We start from the raw sequence: 12,792 nt of genomic DNA, 5'->3' as shown, positions 1-12,792 counted from the left end.
TTTCTCTTTGAAGGCTTATAAATGTATCTCTGTGAAATGACACTAATCTGTAGTATGACCATGTGATTTCCAGAAATATATACCATATTTTGCCCTACTTGAAAAAATGCCTAGTCCAGTGAGGGACACATAAGCTCAGATTTACATATGCTGTCCTTGTTTTGTTTCTAAATGTCTAAGTTATTTTCATTAGTCAGTGGCTTCCCATGATGGTGATACCAGCATCAAAGATCACGTGTAGAGTAGTCTATGGAGCAAGATTCTAGAAGTACAGATTTTCACTGCTTTAAGAAAAATCTTACATACAGAACATTTTGCTGCAGAGATATGAAGGTCCTGTTTATTTTCCCTTGAGACTCAATTAGAAAAAAACTTTTTACAATTTTGAAAAGCCTTTTTGTAATAGTTTTAAGGACATGCCACCTCCAAAAGTATAATTACAGTATATATTTGATACATATAGGTAATGAATAAGAACAGTGAAGCTGAAGGGGATCTCTGTGTGCTTTAATACAACACAAATAAATCAAAGTTGATTAATTAAATATAATATGGAATGATATTTCCACTCAGAATACTATAATTCTGTGAGTCTGTGTAATCAACATCTTAATGCCAAATTTCCACAAAAATAAAATGTTCCTAATAAAATAATTTCTCCTTCCATAGTCTATTCTCTGTTAATTAAGATCAATTCTTTAAATGAATAAGACATTGTCACATCTGTTGCTAGTCATAACAGTGATTACTAAAAATGAAAAACAAAACAATAGTTTGCTCTTACCCACTGGTCCACTTTCCATGGTTTGTTAATTCTAGTCAACTATGGTCCAAAAATATTAAGTGGAAAATTCCAGAAATTGAAAAAAAGCACCAAATTTTAAATTGAGTTTTCTTTTGCTCACTCCAGTCTGTCCTGGATGTGACTCATCTGTTTGTCCAGCACAGACATGCTATCTGTGCTGCCTGCCTGTTAGGCACTTGAGGGGCTGTGCCTATCACCAGTTCAGGTGTTAGAGCATCACAGAGTTTTATGTTAAGGTAATCCTTCTTTTACTTAATAATGACCCAAAAGCACAAAAGTAGTGATGCTTGAAGCTTCATTATATTTGTTCTATTTTACTATCAGTTACTGTTAATCTCTACAGTGACTAGTCTATAAATCAAACCTATGTCTAAAAGCAAAGCATAATCTACTTTGGGTTTAGCATACAATACAGTTTCAGGGCACCAGCTTGGAGTGTTGCTACAAAGTGAGAGAACTACAGTATTACAGTAAACCCGTATTTTTTAACTTTGATACCTGATAGACTGTCTTTAAGTAGAGCTACCTCAGGTCAGCTGCTACATGAGTATAAACTTCTAAAGCAAGCAGCAAAGTGTAACTAGAAATTATGTAAAACTTCGACTTAATGCTAGTTGCAAATGGTGTTTCTGTGCATGTTATACGGGAGCCATTGAGACACACACCCCTCTTGGGATTGGTGGTGAGAATGATTATGTCTGAGCTCATAGTCAAAAAAGGAGTGATAGCTTTTGGTCTTCACTGCCTTCCTACAAAATTTCAAAGATACCATCAAAATTTTTAAAAATGTAGCGATATTAAGCATGTGATTTTTAGATACAGTACAAAGGAATACCCTTTGATTACTTGTCAGTTTTCAATGTGATCCTTGTAATATACCTTCTAGGTAGTTCAGTTAACTACCTGGAAAGTCAAAGTACTCTTCAGAAATATAAAGGGGTTGAGCTCTACAAAAGCCTTTTCTGTGTGACAGATTTTTCTTAGATAAAATCTATTTAGTAAAGTTCCCTTGAGTTTCTCTACCTCAATATTCTTTCTTTTATTGCACAATCCAGTCTTCACAAGCTTGAATAGCTCATGTTACTTGAGGGTGCATAAACACTGATTTTGGGATAAAAACAACTTGGTCTTCATTTTACCTGATCTAATAAAAGGAAATAAGTAGTCATTGGTCTAGAGTCTTACTCCTAGAATAGTGCAATGTAAATCTTTGAGTGTTTGCTTTCTCTTCGCCAGCTTAAGATAGAGTAAATCAGTGAGGCTTTCTGTGGTTTAGTTCAGATGGGAAGAGGAAATGGCTGTATGCTTCCAAAGGGCCACTAATTGTAATGGACAACTGGCAATGGACTGAGTGAGTTTTCCTAGACTTCTGGATTTGAAGGCTTAATGTCGTGTCAACCTTGTTGACACATAGTTACTCAGTATATTAAAATGGTAGATTCCTTCCTTTTCAGAGAGAAGAAATGCTCTACAATCCCTTTGCAATCCCTTTTTTAAAAATATTTCTATAAAGTTTATGAAGAGAGTGCTGTAAAAAAGTGTCTTATAAAACTGTTAAAATCCATTCTCATGTTAATAAAAATAAGCTGAAGGAATAAAATGCTTACCAGAATAAAAATTAACCACCTTTTCTCTTGAATACCTTTAAAGCTATGGTATTTTCTAATGGTCTTAAATATTCATCAGTTGGCAGCTTTAGAGTTGATTATCTGATGGTTTTCATATCAGAAGCATTCCATTATATTTTTCCCCTTTGATTATCATTCCTTTTATTTTCAAACAGTTCGTAAATTAAATTTGTTTACTACTTTTGGCACACTCTAGAAAAAATTATTTTTATTAGTGTAAGGAAGATTATTTTTAGCTACAAAAGACAGTTCCCATTAATCTCTGTTCCACACAACAGAAACTGATTTGTTTTACCATCATGTATTTTGTTTCCACTGCAGGCCTTTTCTCAAACAACAAAGAATGTATTTCGTATTTACCCAAATGCTGTCTTCCGTAACCACGTGGTTGGCCATAATTCTTCTAATATTTATCAGCCTTTTCCCTGAGATTCTCCTGATAGTATTAAAGAATGTAAAAAGAAGAAGTGCTAGGGTAAGAACTAAGTTTGTATTGTGATGTGATTTTTTTGAAGGGGCTTCAATGTCTGCCATGAACTAAAAATCGTATTTAGAGAATTGCATTAGTTACAGCATGTTAAAACCCTCCTTACAGGTTCATCACTTAATTTCCTCTTCTGCATAAAAAGTATAGTAAAAACTTCGTTATCCAATGCAGGTGGTAAGTAAATTCCTTAAAAGTGTTCTATGTGATCTTTAGAAATCCATATGGAGTATCACATATGCTCCATATGGAATCATAAAAGGAAAAAAAGAGTTTATTTTTGTATTTAGCTTAGAATTTTTACATCAGGAATTTCCACACCAACATTTCACCTTTTACCTTAGAAATTTCCCAGTGGGCTGTATGCAGATTTTTTTTTCTATTGGTAATCTCAATTTACCTGTTTAAACCATCCCCCTTTCTTTAATTATAGTGCTGCTTAATCTCTGTGTTGCTTCTAGCCCTGTCTGTCCAGCAGTATATCTAAACCAAAGAGAATTCTCTGGATGTGGTTTCTACATCTTAACCCTCTGAACACACTTGTTAAAAAAATCAAGTCTGTTTTATGTGTGTGTGTTTATTTTTATCTACCAAATCATGAATTGCCTATAGAAAGCAGACATTTCCCTCTGTTACATTATCTGATATACTTAGAATATTTCTGAAAAACATTTAAAGTGAAAGGAATAGATTAACCTGGAAAATGAAACTTATGGATAATTTTGACCAGTGGTTTGATTAAATATATCATATTGCTGCCAACATTAGCTCGTTTGACTAACCAGAACTCTTCTGTTATATTAGCACCAACCAAATCTTAGCGCCTCCGTGGCTGCATTTTCAGGAAATACCCTGAGCTATGACTACCTGACTAACTTTCTCAAACTTGCCACAGACCAGGTGTAACTCGGTGGAAGGTTTGCCTTTTAAATTGATGGGTGGTTGTTACACAGATGTGACGGTCTGAACTGATTGGAGTAAGAAACTTTCCAATGATTGGAAGTATAAATGAAAAGAAGCTTCATGTTACAAGTTACTGATAACAGCAACAAAACTGAAAGTGGCATAAACTATATTGGTTCTTGATATAAGGCCAATCAGTATATATTTAGGTAGTCAGAATTGTTCTGGATCCCAAAGCTTCTGCATACCTTAAGAGCTGGGCACAATAATTTTAACCTAAGACTGCCTTTTTTTTTTTAACTTTTTAATCCTTTCCAGCCTCTGACTAACTCCTTCTGTCTGGGCTTTTGGTTTTAGATTAGAAAATCAACTTTTAATTGTCTGAAAAAAAGCAACATTTATACCTCAGTATCTGTTGTACAGCAATAAAACATTGATACATAAGGTTGCCCACTGCAAGAATAGCTCAAGTGGCAATTTATATGAAGCCAAATCAGAAATGCTACACTCAGAAATATCTTGTATTCATAACAGAGAATTTGGAGAGAGTCTTTTAATTGCTCTTCCATTCTCCTTATTTAGGAGTATACTTTTGGCTGCTCCCAAATGTTTTTCTTAATTTTAATAATGAGGATCATATGAAATAATGACCTACACCCAGCTTTATGCTCCAAAAATGACACAAAATTTTCAGAAATCAAAACCTTCAGACATGTCATCTTCTTCCATACGCTTCCTGTACTTTAAAAATTATACATTGGCTGAAAATGATTTTTTTACATAGGCCACTGAATGGAGAGAAGATGACTTAGGAGCTTGTATTTCTGTAAAAACAACAGATTTTAAATTTCTGTTGAAAGTGAGTGTGGAGCATAGGGATTGCAATCATTTTTACTTAGCAACAGAGAATGTTGTCAGTAAATCAGAGTGAAATTTTTCTTGGATTATATCCTTGTTAGGAGGAATTCTGATGTCTGTACTGTACCTTGGCATGCTAATGTGCTAGAAGAGCCAAGAAAATTTCCATGTCATTTTCTTTCATTCATTCATTCATTCATTCATTCCTACCCTCATCAAACCAGTAAACATTTGTTGAACCACCTACTGATGAACATCTCTCTTTACATCAGGTGTCTGAAAGGCAAGATAGTTTTTCAGACTACGGGATTTTGAGAGTTGCCAATGAGGCAGAATATTGTGGGCACTCTACAGAGCCGCCTCTCTTGTGCATAGTGCATGTGAATGCATAAGCACCAACTGAACCAAGGCAGCGACAGATACTCTGATAAGTTACATCCTCTTGCAGAAGGCCTCATTTGGGTGTATCAAGAAGGAAAAGGTCAACTTCTAGTAAAGGTTTTATTTTGTTGAAAAAGCAGAGCTGCAGAGAAGGAGAAAGACAGCTTCCGTCCACTGGTTCACTTCCCATTTGGCGTAACAGGCAGGGCAAGATGAGGCCAACACCAGAAGTCTAGAACTCTGTCCAAGTCTCCCATGTGAGTGCCAGGGGTCCAAGCACTTGGGCCAGCTTTCACTGCTTTCCTAGCTTTGTTACAGTGCTGGATCAGAAGTGGAACAGCCAGTACTCAAAGCAGTACTTACAGGATGCTGGTAGCACAGGCAGCAGCTTAACTCTGCTCTGTAACTGTGGCCCCAACATGCTAGTCTTTATACTTAATGACTAACAATCTGACACTCTGGGTAACTTCCTTGCTCGGTATTGAAAAGGTATTGTCCTCACTGTAAAAAAACAGTATTTTTTTTTTATGCTGGGTCTGTCTCATACTCTTACAAACTGCATAATGCAATAGTGTATGGGGCCTTATCTAGAGTAGAATATTTTAATGACTTCAGCCAGTAGGCATCTTAGAACACTGTACACAGCCAAATGCCTATGGCAGGTAAGCTGCCAGTGCTAGCCTCACATCATTCTGTTTTGAGAAGAGGGCTTAACAGTGGATATTAAAATGTCTCTGTGGCATTTGAGGAACACACTAAGCCATTTATATTTAATAATTAGAGGAGCAACCTTGTACTGAATTCTGTTCAGTTAGTGTGCATGACCTGAAGGCCTACTATGGGATTGCTTCTCTTTTAGGTGCTAGTCATTCAGGGAGAATCAGATTTGGCTCCAGCTCACAAGGAGCTCTCACCTCTAGTTGAGTTATAGAGGGTACTCATACAGAACATTTCTGTAAGCAGGTATGAAATAGAAAGTAGAATTAATGATATGGCTCAATATACACAACTACTTAAAGATTTGAATCACTACATCCCAAAGCCTCCAGTAAAAAGGCTAGTATGCAGCGGGGTGGAGGAACCCACCATGGGGGGAGGGTGGGGAGGAGAATCCCAGATTCTATGTAATTACAACACAATGTAATTAATGAATAAATTTAATTTAAAAAAAAAAGGCTAGTATGGTGGCTTCCACCACAGATGGATGTTGGAATAATTATAAAGATTGCTGCGTTTTCAAGACTAGATTTCTTGGTGGTTTAATAAAAGGTTGTATTTAAGCTCCATTTCCCTCAGCTGAGTTTCCAACAATCATACTAACCTACTAACCTTTATTAAGAACCATAGTACCTTTCTGTGGTTTATAAAGTGATGAAGCTGCATAGTGACCAGTTGCTGACTGTAATGACGCTGTTCTGGAGCACTGAGCAGTGGAACAACGGGTTAACATTTTCAAATATTTCAATGTTTAGAGGTGTACCTAGCATGGAATATTACAGAAAAGGAAGAATTGTCCATTATATAGGCAACTCTTTCAGATTGGGAGACAGGGAAAGGAACTGTCATTTGAGCAAAATTTTCAGGGAAAATATTTTAGAAATTTTGGAGCATACAATTCAGTAGTATAATAATGGTAGTAGTGATGATTACTATTGCAAAACTTAATATTGTGTGCAACACTGAGTTCACATGGCAATTTCCCTGTGGACTGTATTAGACAAAAAATAAAATCAAATCTTAACGTTGTGGCTGTTGAGATGTGCCTTTATCCATTGGCCTCTTTAACGTACTGCTAGCTGAGCTGGTATCAAACTCTGGAGGACTATAAAGGGACATGGAAGTTTCATACTGTTGTAAATCATTATCTCCAAGCCTCTGCACCTGTCTTCCACTAATTGCTCGTTCTATCAATTGTGTTACTGCGTTATATACTCTTTTTGTGCTTTCTACTGCTTTCTGTACTTTCATTTTTCCCTTTTGTCTCTTTATAACATAGCTTTAACACCTAAACTAGTAACCGTGAAAATTTCTGCTTCATGTAAACGCTTATCTCTGATGGTTAGTGACAAGTTTTTGATTATACCAAAATTTGCTTACAAGCTGCAGTCTTATATAGACTTGTATAGTAAACCCAAGGGAGGGGGACTTGATGTCATGCTAACCTTGTCACCAGGTTTTTGCCCACAAAATAGGAGTTAACCCCAGTTTTTTTTTTTCTCAGAAGCTTTTCATTTGTCTAGCTTTATCAACCTGGTAATTTGCACGTTACCAATATGTCAACATTTTTATTCAGCTAATGTCTAATATAAATAAGAAAATACAGTTATATCAAAACATGAATAAATTGAAATATTTCTCTTTTTGAAAGCTTATCACTCTCCTTTGGATACATATATGTTTTTAGTTGGTTTCTTTTTCTAGCCCTAATTTTTTTAGCAAGTAGATAGTATCAGCAATTTTGAATAACAGAGTTGTTCAGCTTATCACCAAAGCAACCACTCACCTTTTGTTTTCATTGAGCAATGCCAAAACCAAATTTTAAAGCTACTTATAATTTCAGGATTGGAATAAGGGGAGAAAATAGTCTGTTACGTGTTCTAGTTAAACTTTACCAGTTTTGAAATCTTTGGTGTATTTTAAAGAAAAATTTTGCCTACCTTTGTATAGAGGTCTTTGTGATTAGGGGAAAGCAAATCAAATTATGTTAGAACAAAGGAAGGTGAACATTGACCCAGAGGCAAATGAGACTGCGGTGTCTCCAAATGCTTTTTCATTGTTGCTTTTGACTAGACTTTTTACCCGGAACTGTCCAAGAACAGCCAGTCTCTTCATAGTGTATCTTTGCAGTTAGTAAGTCTCGTTGCTTCAACATTAATGCTGATTATTCGTGGACTCTGGATATAGCTCTCTGACCAAACCATTTTAAGGAAATGTCACTTAGTGAATTAAAGATTAGAGATAAGCATCATTTTAATCAAGAAGCGTATTTTAAAATTGCTGAAGTTATTTTATTCACATTTCCATTTTCAAAATTATTTTAAATTGATTTGGAGAAATAGTAGTTGGCACATATGACAGACTATTCTGAACTCTAATCTACTTTTACTTTAGGAAATGATGTCTTCAAAACTAACATGTTTCTACTTCAAATTCTCAAGGTTTCTTTTTAAATGTCTTACATTTGAGAGAATATTTACTTTTTTTTTTTTTGGTTTCTGCATTTCTCTCTTTTCTACTGCAATTTTCCACCTTTTGTGCAATTGTGAACAAGGTAACGAAACGCCTCCCTTCCTCAGGAACATCTACTATCTTCATGCTTTCTCAAACTTCCAGCAGTCACAGTTTCTCTTGGAGTGAATAAGGTGATTTCCTTTCTTAATGTACCAACTTGCTTGCTTTCTCATTTGCCTGGCAGCATTTTCTTATGAAAAAAAAATACCTCTCATTACTCATTTTTTATTCTTTTTATCGATTCTTAGAGTATTTTTGTCATTTTATTTTAATCATCTGTTCATCTTCCAAGTTGTCATACTGAAAGGAAGTAGTATTTAAAAACTGGGGCTGTAAGTCTGTGGTGTCATTGACTCAAGTTGTGCAGTAGGTGCCATGGCATGTTAGAAATAGTCTGTTCACCAGGGCCAGGAGTGTTTTACACATATTTCCCTTTATCCGATGTACTCGCAGCACCAGCACTATTCTCAGAGGTGTTCACCAAAAGGATGGTAAGGTTCACTGTCAAACCATACTGACTCATCTCGCCATATAACCTACCAGTGCCATTTCAGAAACCCAAGTTTGCTACAAATTACTGCCTATTTATGTCTGTGAAAACTATTGGAGACTTTCTTAGGCCTTTAAATGTATTCATGTGAATGTTATGCATTTGCTATATAGTGTAACCATTTGTACTTTTGGCCAGAAAAGAAGTCTATAGGAAATGATTTTCCTTCTACATTTTTTATTGCCAGGTAGGTTAAGCAATCTTCAAATGCTTTAAGTATCTTTGCCTCACTGTTACAGAGAAATCTGAGCTGTAGAAGGGCATCTGACTCATTATCCACCAGACCTTCAGTCAGACCTCTTCTTTTACGAACATTCTCAGACGAATCTAATATATTGTAACAGGTACCTAGTGTTAAACAAGTGGGCTGGCTTTAAAGAAACAGATTAACAGCATTATAAGAAAAATGAAAATATCACTCTAAATTTTCTCTGCTGTTGGTGTGGTGAACTTTATACTATTCTTGCAAAAATATAAAGATGCATTACTTGGAATATGAAGAAAAAGATCTTCAAAATTTGCTAAGTCCCCAAATAAAAGTTTAGACATTTTTCAGAGATAAATGATAATTTTTATCTTTAAGGGGCAAGTTGTTACGTCAGAGCCACCATGTGAAAATACTTCTTGATGTTAATCAGGAAGTGCAACTTCGATTTATAAAAATCCTTTGCAAAATTGAAAATAAATATTCCAAAATTGCATCTGTATAATACCAAAGTCAGTTTAGCATTGCATGTTTTTCTGGAAATTTTGTGAAAATAATCAAACGTGTCTGTATCTTCATGTGCTGTGTCTGTGTGTTTGCAGGTATACACTTAATGTCCTTGTAAATGTGTGGTCCCCAAATACATATTAATGAATCAGTCTATTCTAATCATAACTTTTTATTGTCAAGTTTTATTCAAGCTAAATGTCTCAACTTCCAGAGGTAAAATCTTTCCTAGTCATTCAGGGGGATGCATGGCTTAATGACTTTTTAAAAAACTTCTTAATGTTTCTAAAATTAGGTAAATTTATTTTATAATTTACTTTTTTATATGGCCCCCCCAAAAAATATCTGTTCTGAATTGATATGCCACAGATGAATGCTTGGACTCAGAATGACTCTTGTATGTGAATTCTATGTTCTCCACCATGGTGGGCCTTGCCAGTTCAGACCTCTAAAAGTCTTTTATCGGTCCTTGGGAGTTCAGAGTATTCCCTAAACACGGCTCACTGGTTGTCAGCTAGAAGCCACTCTGTAGCTTTCACAGAGGGCCGTCTTTCTTGTACACATGGAAAGTAATGATCATCATCACTTTGAAGCTAACCATTTGAGTCTACCTCGTAGACCCATTTTACCATCAACTGTCAACTCACCCTCCTCCCAACAAAGAATTAACTAATGGATTAGATCAGTTGGCTCTATCTCCTGTAGTCCCTCAAACCAGAAGCTACAGAGTTATTTTGGAAGCCAACTTTCTAAAAGCATCCTTTTTTGTTACAGTCAGCTTCTTTTTACCTGCTTTTGAACAACTTGCCAGCATTCTATTTTTCATTAGTAATGAATCTGCTTTACAGTAATCTTCAAAGTCTTTGATCCTTTGTCCCAGATTGCCTTGTCCTAAACTATGTGATGCATTTCAGTTGTTAACTTTGTATCCCCCTGGATTGCTTTCTTTAGCTTGGTCTGTAGTTTGGGAGTCGGTACTAGCAGCAGATACTGCTAATGCTTTTGGCCTCTCCAGGACCTTAGATCCTACAGTGGCTGACATAGAATCAAGGAAGATTTTTAAACTCAATTACTTTATTTTTAGTATAATTACTTTTTCCAGGAGTTAGCAACTGAATTTCTTCCTTGATTGTTATAGGACACATGTTACTTTCACACATTGTGTGACTAGCAATCTTATTTTGGTTTGAGCTATCACAACCCTGTAAAGCTATCGAAAGACCTAATAGTGATTTCTGGGGAGTTCGGCAACATAAATAGAAATACAAGCTATTTTAATTGGCTTATGATCCAACCATGGCAACTAAGGTATTTGTGAGTGGAAAGAAAATAGCAGCCTTTAAGGCCTTCCTTTTTCAGGTTCTAACAGTTGAGTTTTAATGTGTAAAGTCAGTGTTGGGCTCCATCCCTTGACATATAACTTTGATTTCTCAACATAGCTGAATCACACTTGGTGATCAGTTTGTCTTTTATACCCTCTCCTAATGATATACATTTGATGATGTTTAGCAGACAGACTGGAATCCAAAAATATTTTCAGAAATTTCTATACAGTTCCTCTTCCAAAAGGAACTGTATATGTGCTTATAAGCCCTTATAAGTGCTGGAACCCTGTAGAGGTGCCGGTTTGTGTCCTGGCTGCTCCGCTTCCCATCAAGCTCCCTGTGTATGGCCTGGGAAAGTAAGCTGCTGACTCCTAGCTTTGGATCAGCTCAACTCCGGCCATTGCAGCCATTTGGGGAGTGAACCAACAGATGAAAGATCTTTCTCTGTTTCTCCTTTCAGTCTGTCTTTCCAATAAAAATTAATCAATCTTTTAAAAAAGGAAAAACTGAGTTAATTGACCTATTAAAAAGAAAAATGACTTAAATAGTATAGGGGAAAAGTTATTTCTGTAAAGGAAGAATGTTTTCATAGTAGTCTTCCAAAACTGAATGTATCATCAAACTTCTGTCAGAAATAATGCACAACCCAAAAAATGTAACCCATTGATTCATTCAACATTTCCTGCACATCTGATGATAATCCAGACAGCATAATAGGTAGTCTAGATAGAAAGATAAATAAAGCATCACTGTCGTCAAGGAGCTTCCAGCCTACAGGAAGGGATTATAATGGACGAAACCTTTGCTGTGGTAGATCTTCTCGGTGGAAAAAGGCATTAGGAGAATCCTGGAGTAGTCCAAAAGCAGAAAGCAGGCCTGAGTCTATTCAGCTGATAAATGATGAAACAATTCCAATCTGGTTATTGTCACTTTTTTTCTCCCTTGCATGTGAATAAAACTTGGCATTTTGTTAAGACAGTTGCTTTACTCATAACAAAATTTACTACTTGATTTATTTTTTAAAATGCTAAACAGATGGTTTCACATGTTTATTAAAATAAACCTTTTAACTCTGTATATTTTGAATTTTTCAGAATCTGAATCTTGAGCTGCCTATGTTATTGTCCTACAAGCATATTGACAGTGGTTACAGCTAAAAAAGCAAGTGTGAAGAAGCAACTACAAAAAAGTTATCATCTCAGGATACTCCATATGCAACAAACTAAACCACTTTCTTATGTCTAGGGAAAGTTCAGATTAAATGTCCATTAAAATACCAAATGACTTTTAAGCATTTATCATTATGATAAGCAGCCGTTACAGCCAGAGCTCTACATTAAGAATTACATGAAAGTCAAAAGCAAGAACACTTAGATTTCTGCCTTTAGATAGAATAGTATAACTACCAAATGGGTGCTCCTTTAGCCCATTGACTTTGTGAATGGATTTAAATACCGTAGACTAAAGTAGAAGTCATGTAATGGGAATGAGTAGATTTTACTAATACAGTATTACATTTTTTTGCATTGCAGAAAACACAGGCCATTTGTATCACATTTCTCATTCCTGCTGAATGATTATCTTAAACTATTGTTTTTTTTTTTCAGACATACAAAGGAATACTTGAAAAATATAGAACTAAATGGTATCGATGCATCAGACAGAATAGTTCTGTTAACCCACATGCTGATTGTGTCTTGGCATTACATACTTGCCAAAAAATACCATGAACACATACATGGAAAGTGTTAATTTTGGATATTGCTGTGGGAACAGAAAAAATGGTTTATTTGTTTTTAATCTTTCTGAATTAAGCCCCACTTATGGGTATAAGGATAGTAGACTTCAAAATAAATCAATACAACATTTCAATTTATTTCCATGGTCAGTTTTAGCTGGATCTGAAGTGGGCAAA

At 35.5% G+C, this 12,792-nt stretch overlaps 1 protein-coding gene across 8 annotated transcripts in view; it reads left to right on the top strand.

Moving 5' to 3' along the window:
* The window catches only part of ATP11C (ATPase phospholipid transporting 11C), a 167,377-nt gene extending 154,835 nt beyond the window's left edge, over positions 1-12,542 (top strand). For 4 of the 8 annotated variants that reach the window (XM_058659041.1, XM_058659047.1, XM_058659040.1 and 1 more), the window contains 3 exons: positions 2,755-2,908; positions 9,080-9,184; positions 11,972-12,542. In XM_058659041.1, coding sequence (XP_058515024.1) covers positions 2,755-2,908; positions 9,080-9,181 — 256 coding nt within the window. In that variant the 3' untranslated portion in view covers positions 9,182-9,184; positions 11,972-12,542. Of the gene's footprint in view, positions 1-2,754; positions 2,909-3,028; positions 3,095-8,330; positions 9,043-9,079; positions 9,185-11,971 lie in introns of those variants that run through there. The other 4 variants (XM_058659046.1, XM_058659045.1, XM_058659044.1 and 1 more) reach the window with 4 other exon arrangements.
* The last annotated feature ends 250 nt before the right edge of the window (positions 12,543-12,792 follow it).

The sequence above is a fragment of the Ochotona princeps genome, chromosome X (assembly GCF_030435755.1).
Source record: "Ochotona princeps isolate mOchPri1 chromosome X, mOchPri1.hap1, whole genome shotgun sequence".
In the NCBI taxonomy this organism is placed as follows: Eukaryota; Metazoa; Chordata; class Mammalia; order Lagomorpha; family Ochotonidae; genus Ochotona; species Ochotona princeps.
This window is presented reverse-complemented; position numbering and strand designations above follow the sequence as displayed.